This window comes from Cucurbita maxima, unplaced genomic scaffold (genome assembly GCF_002738345.1).
Source record: "Cucurbita maxima cultivar Rimu unplaced genomic scaffold, Cmax_1.0 Cma_Scf00036, whole genome shotgun sequence".
NCBI classification, from domain to species: domain Eukaryota; kingdom Viridiplantae; phylum Streptophyta; class Magnoliopsida; order Cucurbitales; family Cucurbitaceae; genus Cucurbita; species Cucurbita maxima.
This window is the reverse complement of record NW_019272052.1, coordinates 1,291,298-1,308,772: the sequence shown is the minus strand read 5'-3', so window position 1 is coordinate 1,308,772 and position 17,475 is coordinate 1,291,298. Positions and strand designations below refer to the sequence as shown.

Below are 17,475 nucleotides of genomic sequence, written 5' to 3'. Positions count from 1 at the left end.
TTTAAAAAAAAAAAAAAAAAAAAAAAAAAAAAAAAAAAAGATTTTTGTCCATAGAAAAATTCTTGGAAAAAAAAAAGTGAAAAAAAGAGAGATTTTGATTCAATTCGTCGAAGGAAAGAAGAATACGAGGGATCAACGCGGCGTCTAATCTGGTTCTGACTCGTCTTCATCAACTTCGCTTCTATTTCCATCGATTTCAGATCAGAAAGTGGAAGCTTCATCGTCGTTGAACCCACCTTCAAGGCAATGCCTCTTTCTTTTTTACTACTTTTATAAATCTATAAACATGTGGTTTGAATGTTCTTCATATAGCTGTTGAAATTCCATTAAATTATATACTTATCTTCCCCTATTTAAAGCGATTCGGTCTCCTTTAGCCTGACCTGCGCTTCATCTCTTGTGTAATCGAGCTTCAGAACATGTATGGATTCCTTTTTTAATCCGTTTTCTTGTTGTTATTGTGCGTTCTTAAGCCGATTCTATGTGGGGTCTTCTTATATTTTAATGTATTCTCTCTTGGTTTCTGTGCCGATAAAATTGGGATTTGGAGATACGGATTTGTTTGGATTGAAATTATTGCATAATCATGTGGACTTATTAAGGGCTCCACGTTTGTCGTTCTTGCAGTTGTGACTAACACTCAGCCGAGGCATGTCTTGTTCATCATCGATTTCAATGGAAATTGCAGACAAAGAGACTTCTCAGGATAATGTTGAACAGGTTGAATTGTTGAGTGGAGTTTATGATCATTATGATGGAGTCATTGTAGAAATGAAGGAAGCTATGGATCCAAAGGAGTTTGGCTCCTTGCTTAGAGCTTCACTATCTCAATGGAAACAGCTGGTATTTGATTTCTGTCATGTTTTAGGTTGAACATGGTTCTTTATGTTCTTCAAATCCCATTTATGGTTTCTATTTGCATTTTGATTTGCAGGGTAAGAGAGGCATTTGGATCAAATTACCTATTGAACTTGCAAATCTTATTGAAGTTGTTGTTAAGGTACATTTTGTTCATACAAATCCGTAAAAGACACTTGTTCTTGAAGCATATGCCATTTACAAAGTGTTCATAGTATGATAAATGCAGCTATGTTGATGCACTTTCTGCTAAGATTAAAATTGAACCATGTGAAGAATTCTGATAATCACAAATCCATATTTGGTGTTTTGTTAAGAATACGATAAGCCAGGTTTACTATTTTGTGGCTATATCAAGTTTAAGTACGTCGTTATGTGGTCGTAAGATTCGTTGCAAGTTAGTCGAGATATCTAAGACAAAAAGGAAACAAGTACTCTATTTATGAGTTTTCAATCATTTGAATCATATGGTATTTGGTCAATCTATTGTAGAATGGTTAGCCGAAAGTTAAAATGTTCAAGTCTTTTTGTCTCTGCTTGATTTTCAGGAAGGATTCGACTTCCACCATGCCGAATGCAATTATCTAATGCTTGTACGATGGATCGCTGAAACTACTAACAGTCTTCCTGCTAATGCCTCGCATCGTGTGGGCATCGGTGCATTTGTGATGAATAGTAATCGAGAGGTACTTTCCAAACTTGTCGATTTGAAAAACAATACTATGTTCTTAGGAATAATGAATACAAGAAGCACAAGGTCTCTAATGTAATGGCCCAAGCCTACTCTTAGTAGATATTATCCTGTTTGGGCTTTCTCTCAAGGTCCTGGAAACGAGTCTACTAGGGAGTGGTTTCCACACACTTATAAAGAAATGTTTCGTTCTCCTTCTCAACTGATGTGGGATCTCACAATCCACCCCCTTCGGGGACAGTGTCTTTGTTGGCACTCCCTTCCCCAATCGATGTGGGACCCCTAATTTCACCCCCTTTCGGGGCCCAACGTCCTTGCTGACACACCATCCCGTGTCCACTCCCCTTCGAGGCTCAGCCTCCTCGCTATCACATCGCCCGATGTCTAGCTCTGATACCATTTGTAATGACCCAAGTTCATCGTTAGTAGATATCGTCCTCTTTGGGCTTTCCCTTTCGGGCTTCCTCTCAAGGTTTTTAAAACGCGTCTATTTGGGAGAGGTTTTCACATCCTTATAAAGAATGTCTCATTTTCCTTGATATGGGATCTCAGAAAGTGTTGTTACATCTAATAAGCCAAACTATTAATCAGAATTTAGTGTCTATTTGAAAGGTTTTACTTGGAAGAGCTCTTGTTTTCTTCTAGTAGCTAACATTAATACTCTAATTCTGAAGCTGCTTGTGGTTCAAGAGCTCAGTGGCATATTCAGAGGCTCAGGAGTTTGGAAGTTACCAACTGGAGTGGTTAATGAGGTGAACAAACTTCAATTTGCTGCAAGTTTCTCAGTTCAATAAGCCTTCTTATCCTTTAATGTTCTTATCCTTTCTGTAGGGAGAGGATATTTGTGAAGCAGCCATTAGAGAATTAAAAGAAGAGACTGGTGTAAGTAACAACAAGCAAGCAGTTCTATATATATATTTTAAAAAATCAAATGTTTATCAGTTTCATTTGAATTCCTTTCAGGTTGATGCCGAATTTGTAGAAGTGTTAGCGTTCAGGTTTGAACTCTCTACCCGTTGCGCTCGGGTTACGTTCTTCAATAGTTCCTTCACATTTTACACCAAAAGAGAAGAGTTCTCTTCCTTACCATATGCTCCTTTCTTGGGCAATGCAGGCAAAGCCACGCTTCGTATTTTACGAAATCGGATTTGTTTTTCGTGTGCATGTTACGACCGTGTTCCTTCGATATTCAAAAGCAAGCTTCAGAAATTGAGGCAGCCAAGGTATATATTTTAGTAGATAATGATTGATACTTGATGATCTGTGTTACTTTTTTTTTAGCAAAATTCTTCCTTGATCTAGCTATGGGAGCCCGAAAATCGGAATCCAATGTTCCCATGTCAATGATTGATCAATAATCTAAAAACTTTAGGACCCAGGAACATGATAGATACCCTTTGTCCAAACATGACCCAGGAACATGATACTAGCTCGTCTTCGTCTTCGACTTTTCGATATTCAAACATTTATTATACATCTAAACATTCCTTTTTACATTCTTAGAAAGATTGCCTGTTGATAATATTCTGATGTGGGTTATGGTGATAAAATTGTTCCCCTCAAAACAGTGGATGCCCATTGAAGAATATGCAGATCAACCCTTTGTAAAAGAAAACTCGGGTTTTGACTACGTCGCAAAAATATGTTTAGCAAGGGCAAACGACAGCTATACCGGGTTCTCAGCAAAACCCGCATATTCTGCCTCTGGGAAAAGGACTTACATCTACTCAAAACTCGAAATTTGAACTCACAATCTGTTAAGATTCAGTGTACAGATCATTCATTTGTGCATAGAACAAAATTTATTGACTACTGGTTAATAAGGGGAGGATTCAAACCTCTAACCTTCTAATCTTTTAGTCGAGATTATATATTTCATGTTATTTCTCTTCTTTTATGTTAAATTTCTCGAGAACTTTTAGTATCTGATTTCGTTAGAGCTAGGTTTAGATTGATGTTTGAAGTTTATTTGTTATCAATATTTGGAACTTTTTATACCGTTTCTATATTTATATTTTAAATGAATCCTCACTTACGTATAAATATTAGCTTAAATTATTATAAATATTTTAAAACATATTTATATTCTTTTAAAATTTATAATATTATTCCCATCTTTTTATAAATTTTTAATATGTAATGTTGGGACTTTGCGTCCACCGACACAATAATAAGATTCCATATATATATATTTTAAATTTATGTCCACATGGACATTTCTATCCATATATGAAAAATGAATAAAATTTGGAGAAAAAAAAAACAAATAATAATTATTCCAATTTAAATAAATTATTGTTCTTTGAAAATGAGGGGAAAATAAAGCCAAATCAAATACAAGATGCAACCCAATTGGATATTTAAAGTAACTGTACACCATCCAAAAAAAAAAAAAAGTAAAAAAAAAAAATAAAAACATCACCGACAAAAAAAGATAAATAAAAAATGGCCAAATACAAGTGGGATTTATTTTGTCTATGAATGACGAACCTCTAATATCGTGCCACGTTCCGCTTCCATCATAAGAGTTATACGAGCAAAACAGACAACCACAAACTCAATATCATTGCCACGATCGATCTCTGACCGTTCGATCCAAACGCCCCGTCTTTGTCTGATTTCTGATCCTCTGGCTCGCCGTCGGATTCGTCGGAGCCGATCGGCGAGTCGGCATCTTCCTCCTCCTCTCCGTCTGACGCCGTAGGCGATGGTGCCTTAGTCTTCTTCTTCTTCGCCGCTTTCGGTGCTGGAGCCTCGTCTTCCTCCTCCGGCACTGCCTTGAAAAGCTCCCGGGGCTGCAACACTTTGTCGAGTTCATACACTATCAGCGGCTCCGAATCGATCAGCGTCGCCGTTACCGTTGCCGTCACTACCTTCGTCTTCACCGTAACATCCTCGCCATCGGTCTTAATGTCGAAATCGTACTTAGCGCCACCGTCGGTAGCCAGCGTGTTGACAACACCGTTGTTCGATTTGAGCATCTGTAGCGATAAGTAAATCGGCATGCCGTGGTACAACAGCAGCGACACTTTATGCGCAGCCGTCAGATTCTTGTACTTCGGAAGAAAGGCATTGAGTGCGGCATCTGTGGGACAAAACACCGTCAATCCACCGTCGATGTTCGATTGATAGGTCTCGGCGGCGCCAGTGGCGATTAATAGATCGCAGAAGGCTTTGCAGCCTTGCTTAGGCAGGATTTCCGTCAGATTTAAACTGAGCGGCGCCGCCGTTGGCGCTTCCGCATCGGCGGATGTTATAACCTGCAAAATATCACCCAATTTGTAAACAAAAACTGTTGATTAACAGACCAAATTGTCATTTTCTCTTATAGTGAAAGCAAATAAATAAATAAATATTATTATAAATGAAATAAGATATTTGAATACACATTTTACAGTTATTATAACATTATATAGTTTATCATGTGATTAATTAGATCAACTAATTAAATAAGTTCCACATTTAAGAGTTAATTAGAGGACGAATAAGTTTTGCCCTAATTTTTAGATTGTACGCTAGGGAGCAAGTTTGAAATTACAGTACCTTGCTGATCTGCAAAATGGAGATATTGTAGGGCAATTCCATGACCGATTTGACATAAAACGAATTCAGATCGCCGCCGTTATCTTCAGAGCCGAATCCGACTTTTCCGCCTTTCAGATTTGTGATATTGACATATCCGGAGGTTCCAGTGGCGGAGCCGGAAGCCTGGAAGAGAGTAGAAGAGAGCGTGGTTCCTTTAGAGAGCTGGTGGAGTTTTTTGGCGCCGTAGTAATCGACAAGAACGTGAAGCGAGAGCACATTCTTGATTGTGCCGACGGTGAAGTGCTTGGAGATGATGTCGGACATGGCGGAGTTGTCGAGTGCGAGGACGGTGATGGTGAGACGGCGGTTGATCTCGCCAGCGAGATGCGTGATTGAGAGGTAGTGATTGAAGGTGCTGAACTCGGGGTGTTTGGCTAGGATTTTGGTGATGTTGTGAGCATCAGCGGTAGAGGAGAAGAGGAGGAGGAAGAACAGAGGAAGAGCGAGAGCGGCGGCGGAGAGTGGGAGTGGACGCCGCATGACGGTGGTTGAGACGGTGGCGACGGAGAGGAAAATGGAGGTTTATTTTGTGAAGAAATGTGTAGTGAAGAGAGGGATTCGGGGAGGTTTTTAAGAATGGAGGAACGAAGATGAAAATGGAAGAAAATGGTGAGATTTGAGTGAGTTTTTGCTACAGAGTCTACCAACCAGAAACTTTAGCATGGGAGACAGCTCAGGGGAACTGGAGTGGACCCCACCTCGGTGGGCCCACGTGATTGGTTGAATGTGGTTCAAAATTATCATTTTTATTATTATTTTTTTAAATTTATAAACTCCTAATTTTGGGTTAAAATTTATTTAATTTATTAGTTATATTATTTATTATTTATTAGATATCTTTAAATGGTAACGAATGTCTTATAGTATGTTCGGATTAATTTTATTTCTATTTTTTATTTTTATTAGATAAGTGACGTATAAGTTGATTAATCTATCAAAATAATAGCAAATAAATTCATAATAATAATATCATTATGACGAGTACAATAATACAAAGCTTTTTAAATATAGTCATAAAAATATGGTATTTTTTGAGAAAATCTTGATGTATTTTCTCAAGTAAGTGACTTTATTTTTATTAAAAAAAATCAACGTCAGCAGAGTGATTCTTAAGCGAACATTTTCCGCTCTAAATGAACTCAAAACGTTTAAAAAATTAATAAATTATGAATAATCTTTAATTACATCAAAAAAGCATTTGAATATTCAATAAATTAAAAAGTAAAATATTTAACAATGAATTCCAATTATTTTATAAGGGTTAGATAATAGATAGAAGTAAAGGTAAGATACTTGACTTTCATCGCTCTATATTTTGTAACCTTTTGTAACTTGCAAGTAATATATATATATATATATATATATATATAGTTTACGATATGATAATATATTAAATTTTATTAATTAATTATACTTAAAATATTCAAATATTTTGATATTGTTAATAAAGTTTAAATATGCCTGATTTTCGTTTTATATAAGATAATTTTTATTTTTAGAAAAAATTGATTAAATGTTTGACTACTAAAATAAATAAATAAATAAATAAACACAGAAAATTTTCGAAATTAAAAGAAAATAATTTATTACTAATTTTATGCTAAACCGACACAGAGTTGAGAGATAAAATTATAATTTTATTTATTTAAAAATAATAAATTAAAATCGAAATAGACAAAAGAAAAGTACCTCAGATGATGTCCCACCAACCACTTTGAAAAGAAAGAAATGGTTCAATAATTTGGTTTATTTTATTAATAATTAAAAAGAAAATAAAAGTTGATTAACCATTTTAGTAATTAGTCCAAGTAAACCAAAATAAATAATAAAAATATTCAAAAAATTATTTAATTATTTTAAATTAGGTTTAGAGTTTAAAAATTAAATAGATGTATATACTAGAATTTTAAAGAAAAAATAATGATAAAATACTCTAAATTATAATTTGTTGTAATCATTTATAAAAAATAAAAAAAAATGTTATAGAATTTCTATGATTTAATTCACATATTGATATATTTTTATTTAATTAGAAAATAGCAATAAAAAATAGGGTGGTTTAGAAATCATCGAATCCATTATATGAAATACAATAAAAAAAACAATTAATGATGAAAAAGAAAGAATAAATAAAATAAAATTGGTGAGGTGGAGGAGGGCCCACAAGTGTCGGTAGACAAAGGCCAGTCTGGCATGAGGATGCCTCGTGGGACAACTACATTTGTCTATTTAATTAATCAGCCTTCTTCAATATTTAATTATTTTATGCATTTATTACCAAAATGTCCGTTGTTTTTGCTCCTTTCAATCAATGTAAGGGTAAATATGTCTTTTGAATAACTTTCTGAAATTAATGATAAAAGTTGAAAACTGAAAATTAAAAAGGTAAATTACAATTTTAGTTTTTACATTTTAAAATTTATTTAATAATTTTAAAAACTTTTTAAATTTTGGGATTTTATTAATTTTTTTTATGAATTTAGGATGGAATGTTTAAGGGTATATTATAAATTTTTAAAGTTGTTTAAAACATGTCTTAAGTATTAATATTTAAATAATTTTTTTGAATGAGTCTATTTTTTAATCTTACAAATATAAATTTTGTTCGTACATCTAATCTAAACAATTATATTATCTCGTTTTTTAGACCAAAACAGTATATTTTTTTTAAATGCGGTAAATATTTTCGAACTCAGGACAAATTTAAAATTTTAACCTTTTTGTCGAAGATATAATATTAAAATTTAGCTTATAAATAAGAAAAAAAAAAAAAAAAAAAACTCCAAAATTGTCTCTATATCTCATGGGCCTATCAGCTAATTTGGGCTGGTATAAAACGTAAAAATTAAAATTTAAACTTATTTATTTTTTAAAATTGAACCATTCCGAATTTTGAGGACCAACCAATGAATTCATCATATGATATGGGCAGCAGCAATAAGTTTTGGGCTTTTGAGTAAGAGGAAGAGGAGTTTACTGTAGTTCTCTTCGAAAATTATAAATCCAATAAATTGCACGGCCATGATCAAGTGTGGCTGGAATTGCATATGACCATCGAAAGAAGAGTTGGAAGCTTCGAAAATTACAAGCGAAGTGGACGGTTCAAACAAGGTAGTGTTTCATACTGTACCTTTTTGTCATACCCACCTTTTTTTTCCTCCCTCAGATTGAATGGGAATGGGAGTGGGAATGGAAATGGAACTGAATAAGCCGTGGCAGTTCTACAACCATACAAATTTAGTTGCCTTTTTCTTCTTTTTCTTCCGAACCACTTGCAAGGTGTTTGACAAAATGCCTCAATGGGGGTAAGTTAAAAAAATTTCCTTTAATGGGTCCACTTTACAACTTGGTAATCAATTATGAATTGATTCTTCGTAGGAAAGTGGTTTGATTCTTTTGAATTAAGACGACAGCAATTGTAGTTGTAAATGAATCCCACCAGTCAAATTCACTTAAGAAACTATAGCTTGAAGGGTATAAATGTTTATTTTATATCAATATTTGGTAGTTGTTTGTTGTAGCGTACTAGAGTTAGTAAGATATGTTAGCGTTAAACTTAGACCCTTGAATCTATCAGGAATCACGACCCTTCGATACTGTCCACTTTGAACATAAGCTCTCGTGGCTTTGCTTTTGGTTTCCCAAAAAAGCATGGTACCAATAGAGATGTATTCCCTACTTATAAACTCATGATCTATCTACTTAATTTGTCAAGGTGGGACTCCCTTCCAACCATCCTCCACAATCGTAAGTTGGATTGCTTTGAATGTGATGAAACAATAAGATTTTTATGGCAGCTCCGGAGATGTCTCTTTTGAAGATCGAGCACATTGCTGTCAGGAGGGGCCAATGAAAGAAGAAGCAGGCTCACGTAGATGCTCCACCGAGCGGCAATGTCAGCTATCTCCAACTTGGGGATGTCAACATTTAACCACCAAACTCTAAACTCCATACGCAAAAGGTGGGCAGTGGCAGTTTACAATGTACGTGCTACCTCCTAACATGGGCTGCATTTATTTTCGTTTTTTTCATCCCTACCTATCTATTTTTCTCTTTTTTTTCACTCTCCTGCTTTAGTTGCTGATTGTTGAGAGAGAAAAATCACTTTCATTAGATTCTAGCACTGCCTTTTTCCCTAAGGACCAAATGATTGCAAAAGTTTAAGCCTAGAATTGGTATCTTTTCCCCTCAACTTTTAACTGTTTATCATTGATTGGATGGGCAAAAGAACGAGATGCCACTTTAACTTTTCCTTTTATGACTTCTGTATCCCTTAGTCTAGTTCCTCTGGCTCTGCCCATTGGGGTTGTTTTGAAGCTTTTTTTTTTCTTTCTAATGTACATAAATATTATATTATCACATCATAAAGAGAGGATTTCACTCACTTTCTAAGAAGAGGATCCTCTCAAGGTATTAAGTGATTTGGACAACACTAATTGAGCTAGCTCAATGTTTTAATCTATTCAGCACATTTGAGCGAGATCCATCTCCTTAAGGGTTTTCCTTGAGATTGGTTTGGAAACAAGTCACATGGGCAGGCAATTTNGGGGGGGGGGGGGGGGGGGGGGGGGGGGGGGGGGGGGGGGGGGGGGGGGGGGGGGGGGGGGGGGGGGGGGGGGGGGGGGGGGGGGGGGGGGGGGGGGGGGGGGGGGGGGGGGGGGGGGGGGGGGGGGGGGGGGGGGGATAAAGTACACTTTTGCCGCTTTCAGTTACTTGGATTTCCACCCCGATTGAGTATTTGACTTTCGTACAACAACAGAGACAAGTTTTCTAAGGCGACATCTTCTTCCCTAGAAAATCAGAGGTTTGGCCTAATACCATGCAATATTTTTCTTACAAATATTTGTAAGATGAATTCTACATTGTTTTTTACAAATATGTACAAGAATTTGCTATCTGAGACTGAAAGAAACATTTGGTTCTAATCAACAGCTCATGCTTGCTTGTTCTAAGCGGGAGTTTTCTGTATTTTCAAGCGATGTTAGGCAAATTTCTAATCTAATCTCCAGCCTTTATACATAAATTATTTTATAAATTTATGACAATACCCGTGAGCCTGAAACCCGAGGTCCCAATAGACAAGATGGGTAAAAAACAGTAATTTTGAACTATGATTTGGAGCCCATCTCAATGAAGTGGCAATTTAGGAGTGGCTGTTGGAGGCTCCAAAAGAATCCCCGCAGACGAAGGAAAATAAGTAATAATGTTAATGACGAGGCAATGGTCCTCTTTTAAATCAGCATAATTACTAACCCACTAAAAGAATCTTCCAAATTCATTGGAGAATAAAAAGCCACTGCTCTCGTTCAGCTAGATTTTTGTAATCACAGCAGCAAGAGGGGTTTGGGGTAGAAAGAAGAGGAAAGAAGGGAGAGCAAGTGTCCTTCAGAAGGAAGAGGGAGATGCTAATAGAATCCTACCTCCACCCAACTCTTGGTTTGGTTTCTAAATTTATGTGGGATTGATCGACTGACGTAATTATATGTAAAAATCTTCATCTTTTGTGGGTTTTTGTTTTCCTATATATCCTGATGGCTTCCTCTATTCTTTTCATTTAGCCAAACTTTGAGCGAGAATTCTGATATGGGTTGTCGTTGTTATTGATATCCTGGTTATTGTGCTGTTTTTTGGTGATGGACAATGCCGAGGGTAGGAAAAATGAAGAAGCTCACTCTGGAGCCCGTAAGTTTCAGGACAATCATGACCAAAGGATGGAATGTGCAGACGATGCAGCATATAACAGTTACCACACTGTCCTGTTTTCAGAGCCCAGAATTCAGATTTCTCCACAAAGCTTAGGCTCACCGCAAGCCCTGATCTCTAATTCTCAGGTTTGTTCTTCCATATCCTTGTTTGTTTGTTTTTTAAGTTCCATATCTATGAACTAAGGAATATTTCTGGACCTTTTTAATTGGGCGCATAGGCATTTTCTTTTCGAAACTATGAGAATAGAGAATTTGTTCTAAGCATCCTGATATGTTAAATAAACGAATATGCAGATTATTGCATCTCTTTAAGCTTTTTGTTAATGCTTTGTATTCCCTTTGAGCTTTTTTTTGTTAACTCTTTATAACTGCCTAATTTTTTTGTGAATTGTTGGATATATTCTTCTCCTTCCTTCACCCCAAATGAAGGTGACTTGTTATAAAATCTCTGCTTCTGCGTCTTTAACTTCATCCTGGAAATTGTAATTAATGGTCAGTTAGCTACACGCAACAAATTGCTCTTTGTTTATAGAAAAGGAAAACTCTTCATTTTCTTTTTGTTCTTGATATTAAGTGCAATTCAAGCTGTAAAGATGAACGATTTTCCCTCTTTCTTATTTGTTGTCTGAAAGTACAGAAGAAAATAGAGCACCTAAAATTGGTATTAGTTGCCTAATAACTATGCCAAAAGAGGGTCTCTACATTGAGTGGGACCTTGTATTTATATGAACAAATCCGCCAAAAAATTGTACCTTCTTCGGTTTATTGAACCGCCAATAACAACACTCTCAAGTTAACCCTCTCATAGTCTTGTTTTCACTTTTAGTACGCTACAGTTTCCTTGTCAAGTCCCGGTCTGATGCTACAACCTGATCAACCTCAATCTTTGCATCAGAGTGCTGCATTCGGTGAAAATGTGTTTCGGGGGACAACGACACAAGTGATGATCTCGTGGAATCATGGCGGGAATCAAGTGGCCATCATTGGATCATGGGACAATTGGCAGACTAGGTATTCGACTTTGATGATCTCGTGCTTTTTTCGTGTTTTGGGTTCTTATTCATTTTTTTTTATCTCTAACAACCTTCCAAATGCGTTGAATTTCCTATATTTCTGTTAGAGAGCTCCTACAAAACACAGGTATGAAGTTTGTGGTTATAAAGACTCTGCCAATCGGTATCTACCACTACCACTTCGTAGTTGATGGTTGGTTGGCTTATGCTCCAGATCTACCCTGGTTTCGTGATGATTCAGGGAATGCTTATAATATTTTGGACTTGCAGGTAAGTTTCATGGCTTCAAGAATGCCATTACTGCTGCTTCACATAATTTTCACTGAATTATGTTTTCCAGGGACATATTTCTGAATTTCCCGAAAGTATGTCTGAGTTCGAAACTCCTCCATCCCCACCGTCAAGTTATGACAATCAATACATTAACGAAGATGATTTCAGCAGACCTCCACCAGAACTACCTCCACATCTGCAAGGAACCATTTTGAACGATCCATCTTCTTCAGTCGATGGTCGACCGTTGCCAACTACGCCTCGAAGTACAGAATTAAATCATCTCTATCTTCAGAGCAATGTCCAAGATCAGTTTGTAGCACTTGGCTCTACTCTCAGGATTCGTGAAAAGTATGTCACCATGTTTCTATTCAAGCCTTTATCAAGAACAAGGTGATATCCATACGCTTTTCCTCCCTCCATCCACATTTTCATTTTCAAACACAAATCTCAATATTGCTGGAAAAGTTGACATCCTTGTGAGTTCTGTAGGTCGAACAAGTTAGTGTAGGTATAAAGAAAGATTCTTTCATACTGTGCATCATTAATTCAATTGCTATTCTGTCTGGAAATTACTTTTCACTCTTGCAAAACCTTTCCCTTCCCTTCAACCATCTGTATTAGGGCCTCGCTTGGAGTAAATTACTGAGGTTGAAATTTTACATGTTACCCAGAGTTCATCCCTATTAGATAATATAAACAGGATTATCTGAGTCAACTTAATCATATCAAAAGCTACTTAGTCCCTTGCTTGGCTTGTAATACTGAAGTGGCTTCAATGTAGAAGAACACAATGGTTGCCCATTTGAAAATATTTGCTCTACATGGTAACTTAGATTTGAGTTCAAGATCATGATATGAGTTCCATCACCATTTAACATTACTATATGTATTCGCTTTACCTATGCACTTGATTAGCACTAGCAAACAGCAGCAAGCCATTTCTTGAGGAGATCCCACATCGACTGGAGAGTGGAACAAGTGCCAGCGAGGATGCTGGGTCTCGAATGGGGTTGGATTGTGAGATCCCATATTGGTTGGAGAGAGTAACGAAGCATTCTTTATAAGGGTGTGGAAATCTCTCCCTAGTAGATGCGTTTTAAAAACCTTGAGGGGAAGTTCAAAGAGGACAATATCTATTAGCGGTGAGCTTGAACTGTTACAGAAACTTAATGGACTAGTAGTAGGTGCCATCTCTATCAGATTCACTGTCAGAAACATCATGATCCGAGGCAGTGTAGGCAAACTTTTGATCCTTTCTGATACACCAATTCTTTACTTACCCTCTGTTTTCTTCTTACTTTTGGAATGATTAAAAGTGCTTTTTAGAACTGTTAGAAGTAATTTATGTAAAGTTTAGAGAAAAGCCAGAACTTGCTTAGAACATTTTTGCAGCGCTCATTCTACACTGACTTTAAATATTGTTGGTTCATCCAATGACAGAGAGAAGGCAAAGCAACAACAACAAGGGGGAATCCATTAGGTTGATATTGGGGAAAGCGAACAAAGGTGACACTTATAAAAAGTTTTTGTCCTTTGTAAAATGGCTTTAAGATTTTCTTCCCATTTTATTAAATTATACACGAAATTTTAAAACGTGTTCCCGTTTTAACCGAGACAACCGTGTAGAATTGTTCGTAAAATCGTTAAAATTAACGATATTTGGAGCAAAAACTTGTTAGGGGGTTAAAATTGCTCACGTTCAGTTTAGGATTAAAATTAATATAGTAAAAAATATATATTTTTTCCTATAAAAAATTTTAAGTATACAAAAATAAAATTTTAAATGAAAAAAAAAAAATATATTTTCATCATTTTATATTTAGATTCTAATTAATAAATATTAGGAAGGTTCAATTATTTATTCTCCTTTTAGACTTTTGTAAATCTCCTAAGACTTTATATAAGGAAATATTTTAATTGTTAATTAATTTTTGTAATCTTTTTAACAAGAATTTAGATCTTAACAATTAATTTATAATATCTAATTTTAAATATTTATTTATGAGAATAATACTTACGATGATTGAAACATAAATACTTAATGAATAAAATTAAATTTGTAATTTATATATCATAAAGAAATTAAAGATTCAAATAGTTTAGAACATTTTGGAGAAAGAAAAGAAAAAGTTTATGCCAAAATTGTAATTTACAAAAGCAGCTCAAGAACAGCTTCGAACCTCCATAGCTTGATTTGGAGCTCGAGAGTTGGATCCGTCCATGAAGGAGAAATTCCAAGCTTCGGACAAATTTAATGGAAGCCATCCTTTCGATTGACTGCATACTTTTCAACGAAGAAGATTACTCGCTGATTGGACGAAACCCTTTATTTCTAGTTTCCTTCTTCAAATCCCTTTCATATTCACTCTTTTAGCTAAGTCTTTCCATTCAGCTTCCACTCCATTGATTGCTTCCGAGAAATCCCACAATTTCCCCTTCTTCGTCTTCATTTACACTCTTTCCCTTATTTTCGACAAACCTTCAAATCGTCGCGATCGATCCTTGATTTAACCCTTTTTCGAAGCAATTTGATGCTTCCATTCCGATTTTCCGATGACCCCACTTTGCCTACAGTCGGTTCTGTGAATTTCTTGTTATAATACATCCTTGTATTTGTGTTGTTTTCTTTTGTTTTTGCCCTCATCTTGTTCTTGCAGTGGCAGAAGCTTTGGCTGATGAAACGGATTTGAGTATGTGGAGTGGAGCTCTGATTCTGGGTTATGGATTAAGACGAAGATCTGCTTGCTTCTGAGCGTGGAAGCTTTAGGGGAGGTTTTTGGTTCTTACCCTTTTGAATATTCAGTCTCTTCTCTGATGGGTATAGGCTGTTTTGTTATGTTTTTTTGTTTTGACGCCATGGATGCCTTGCAGCTGCTTTGAATAGTGATATCTCAGAAGTGGTGTTCTTTTGTGTTTAAGTTAACTATGGCTATTAATCAGAAACCTCGCCTCAAAGATTCTGCTCTGAGACGTTTTAAATTGGTTATTCTTGTGACATTATTGGGGTTCTTGCTGTTTATGATCCTTATGGAGACGAATTTGTTTCAGAATTTTGGTCCTTGGTTTTCTGATAATATTCGTGAGGATCCATATGCTGGCTTTGGTCGTTTTGATTCTAATGATGTACTTAAGCTGCCCAAACAAACTGAGTTATCGGTTCGTTTAGAAAAGCGAAATCGATTGCCACTTCGAAACTTAGATCTGTATCCAAATCTAGCCAAGGATCATATACCTATTGTACTTTATGTGCACAATCGTCCGCAGTATCTTCGAGTTGTAATCGATAGCTTGTCCAAAGTTACAGGAATAAGTGAAACCTTGCTAATTGTTAGCCATGATGGGTACTTTGAAGAAATGGACAAGCTTGTCCAGAACATCAGGTTTTGTTCAGTGAAACAGATTTTTGCTCCATACTCTCCTCATCTCTTTCCCAACAGCTTTCCCGGTGTCTCGCCTACAGACTGTAAGGGGAAACATTATCCTATGATAACAACAAATTGCAGAGGGAATCCTGATCAGTATGGAAACCATCGGTTGCCTAAAATCGTTTCGTTAAAGCACCATTGGTGGTGGATGATGAATACGGTGTGGGATGGATTGGAGGAGACGCGGGGGTTGTCGGGTCATATTTTGTTTATTGAGGAAGATCATTTTATATTGCCAAATGCGTATCGGAATCTGCAGTTACTCGTGACGTTGAAGCCTAAAAAATGTCCTGAATGTCATGCTGTGAATCTAGCTCCTAGTGATGTGAAATCAAGAGGTGAGGGTAACAATTTTCTCGTTGCAGAGAGGATGGGAAATATTGGTTATGCTTTCAATAGGTCTGTTTGGAAGAAAATCCATAAGAAAGCAAAGGAGTTCTGTTTTTTTGATGAATACAATTGGGATATAACAATGTGGGCAACCGTTTTTCCCTCGTTTGGCAGCCCTGTTTATTCACTTCGAGGCCCTTGGACGAGCGCAATTCACTTTGGCAAATGTGGTTTACACCAGGGTCAGGACGAGGGGGATGTTTGTATTGATAACGGTTTGTTAAACATCGACGTTAAAGATATCGACGAAGTTGTGAACATTAATTCGGAGTGGCCAGTCGAAGTCTTCAGAGGTCAGCCTGGCTATGGAGCTGGGTTCAGGGGTTGGGGAGGTTGGGGTGATGAAAGAGACCGTCAGTTGTGTCTAAATTTTGCCCAAATGTATCGTTCCATGCCGAACGTATCCCGTTTGTGAAGATTTGGTGACCGAATAGTTTTTCCACTTGAAGTAGCTTAGATGATTCACGTATGTGTGGTTTGTTGACATGATTACTCGAAGAATCATTATCTGTAGGTCTATTGACTGTGTCTTTGATCATACGTTTAACACGGGAACGAGATTTCGATGCTTATGAGAAATGATATTGTCGAACTATTCGTCCTGCGCTGGTCAGGTTAGAGTGACAATGATCTTCTTGACTGTTTTCCTCTCTAAAATGGTATCTATGATTTACTAGAACACCTTTTAGCTGCTCAAGAGAATGGTTCCTTTTTAAGAACTTGGATACTCATGGACTTAGTTTTACAAGCTTTGTCTGTTCTTTCTATCTTTGAAGCTGACAAGCATGTATTACTGCTTCTAGTTGCTTATGAATCTTCATCTTGAAGTCACCTCTTGACACTTTAGTACATCACTTTGTTTAACATGTTCGGATGCATCTGTGTTTAAACTGCGTTGTAACAACGTTGTTCGTCCATTATGGTTTGGTTTTCGACAGGCATCAAGCTAATAATGCTACACTGTAATAGCCTAAGCCTACCGCTAGTAGATATTGTTTTATTTGGGTTTTCCCGGATTACATGGGTTGGAGAGGGGAACAAAACATCTCCCTAACAAACGCTTTTGAAAACTTTGAGAGAAAGCTCAAAGAGGACAATATCTGTTAACAGTGAGCTTGAGCTATTACATCCACTGTCCTCGACCGTCCAAGGATGGATTGAGCAAACGAAGCGATTAGCAAAATAACAAAAGAACCAACAGCGAAATGTCATTGAGGTATGAAACTCCGCCGTGTGTAATATCAGCTGAACTTTCATTCTGTCTTGCAATTTAAGGTTTCTTGGTTCGGTCTGGTCTGCTCGTGTTCGACGTCAAGGCTTTTGGAGTGTCAAACCAAGAGGCTGTCTGTCATGTCTGCCAAATAAGAGAAAAAAGAGAAATGATATTTATTTAATATTTATACTTAAAAAAAAAAAAAAAAAAAGGAAAAAAAAAGTATATTTTATTTTATAAAATTTTTGTGTTTGAAATGAAAATGACAAAAAATAATTTATTCTCCATACCCTTCTCCCCAAGCCCCTCCCATAAAAAG

The 17,475-nt window shown here is 36.4% G+C and overlaps 4 protein-coding genes across 7 annotated transcripts; 3 read left to right on the top strand and 1 right to left on the bottom strand.

Annotated features, from left to right (window-relative positions):
- The first annotated feature begins 74 nt into the window (after positions 1-74).
- On the top strand, positions 75-3,550 carry LOC111468256 (nudix hydrolase 7-like). 3 transcript variants are annotated; one of them, XM_023113415.1, is made up of 9 exons: positions 304-421; positions 628-843; positions 935-1,000; positions 1,407-1,544; positions 2,224-2,301; positions 2,381-2,431; positions 2,513-2,547; positions 2,664-2,772; positions 3,118-3,550. In XM_023113415.1, the coding sequence occupies exons 2-9, from the start codon at positions 652-654 to the stop codon at positions 3,292-3,294; spliced, it is 846 nt and encodes a 281-aa protein (XP_022969183.1). In that variant the 5' UTR covers positions 304-421; positions 628-651; the 3' UTR covers positions 3,295-3,550. The 3 variants fall into 3 exon arrangements, with proteins under 3 accessions (XP_022969182.1, XP_022969181.1, XP_022969183.1); XM_023113414.1 differs by lacking the exon at positions 304-421 and adding an exon at positions 75-243 and having other exon boundaries at positions 2,381-2,547; XM_023113413.1 differs by having other exon boundaries at positions 302-421; positions 2,381-2,547.
- Positions 3,551-3,817: 267 nt separating this feature from the next.
- Positions 3,818-5,736, bottom strand: LOC111468200 (fasciclin-like arabinogalactan protein 2). The gene is made up of 2 exons (XM_023113339.1): positions 5,093-5,736; positions 3,818-4,809 (listed from the first exon to the last, which is right to left on the bottom strand). The coding sequence occupies exons 1-2, from the start codon at positions 5,612-5,614 to the stop codon at positions 4,078-4,080; spliced, it is 1,254 nt and encodes a 417-aa protein (XP_022969107.1). The 5' UTR covers positions 5,615-5,736; the 3' UTR covers positions 3,818-4,077.
- Positions 5,737-10,387: 4,651 nt separating this feature from the next.
- LOC111468266 (SNF1-related protein kinase regulatory subunit beta-2-like) lies at positions 10,388-12,809 on the top strand. Of its 2 annotated transcripts, none has more exons than XM_023113432.1 (5): positions 10,388-10,608; positions 10,766-10,965; positions 11,735-11,850; positions 11,960-12,122; positions 12,193-12,809. In XM_023113432.1, exons 2-5 carry the CDS (start codon positions 10,768-10,770, stop codon positions 12,520-12,522), a joined length of 807 nt encoding a protein of 268 aa, XP_022969200.1. In that variant the 5' UTR covers positions 10,388-10,608; positions 10,766-10,767; the 3' UTR covers positions 12,523-12,809. The 2 variants fall into 2 exon arrangements, with proteins under 2 accessions (XP_022969200.1, XP_022969199.1); XM_023113431.1 differs by having other exon boundaries at positions 11,666-11,850.
- A 443-nt stretch (positions 12,810-13,252) lies between these two features.
- Positions 13,253-16,770, top strand: LOC111468194 (alpha-1,6-mannosyl-glycoprotein 2-beta-N-acetylglucosaminyltransferase). Its single transcript, XM_023113333.1, has 2 exons — positions 13,253-13,634; positions 14,786-16,770. The coding sequence occupies exon 2, from the start codon at positions 15,054-15,056 to the stop codon at positions 16,356-16,358; it is 1,305 nt and encodes a 434-aa protein (XP_022969101.1). The 5' UTR covers positions 13,253-13,634; positions 14,786-15,053; the 3' UTR covers positions 16,359-16,770.
- The last annotated feature ends 705 nt before the right edge of the window (positions 16,771-17,475 follow it).

Bases quoted from the DNA above. Each gene is read 5' to 3' on its own strand.
- LOC111468194 (XM_023113333.1), top strand. From the start codon at position 15,054: ATGGCTATTAATCAGAAACCTCGCCTCAAAGATTCTGCTCTGAGACGT.
- LOC111468256 (XM_023113414.1), top strand. From the start codon at position 652: ATGTCTTGTTCATCATCGATTTCAATGGAAATTGCAGACAAAGAGACT. The intron at 844-934 runs GTATTTGATTTC...TTTGATTTGCAG, and splicing joins TATCTCAATGGAAACAGCTG to GGTAAGAGAGGCATTTGGAT. The intron at 1,001-1,406 runs GTACATTTTGTT...CTTGATTTTCAG, and splicing joins TTATTGAAGTTGTTGTTAAG to GAAGGATTCGACTTCCACCA.
- LOC111468200 (XM_023113339.1), bottom strand. From the start codon at position 5,614: ATGCGGCGTCCACTCCCACTCTCCGCCGCCGCTCTCGCTCTTCCTCTG. The intron at 4,810-5,092 runs GTACTGTAATTT...GATATTTTGCAG, and splicing joins CCATTTTGCAGATCAGCAAG to GTTATAACATCCGCCGATGC.
- LOC111468266 (XM_023113431.1), top strand. From the start codon at position 10,768: ATGGACAATGCCGAGGGTAGGAAAAATGAAGAAGCTCACTCTGGAGCC. The intron at 10,966-11,665 runs GTTTGTTCTTCC...TTTCACTTTTAG, and splicing joins CCCTGATCTCTAATTCTCAG to TACGCTACAGTTTCCTTGTC. The intron at 11,851-11,959 runs GTATTCGACTTT...TATTTCTGTTAG, and splicing joins TGGGACAATTGGCAGACTAG to AGAGCTCCTACAAAACACAG.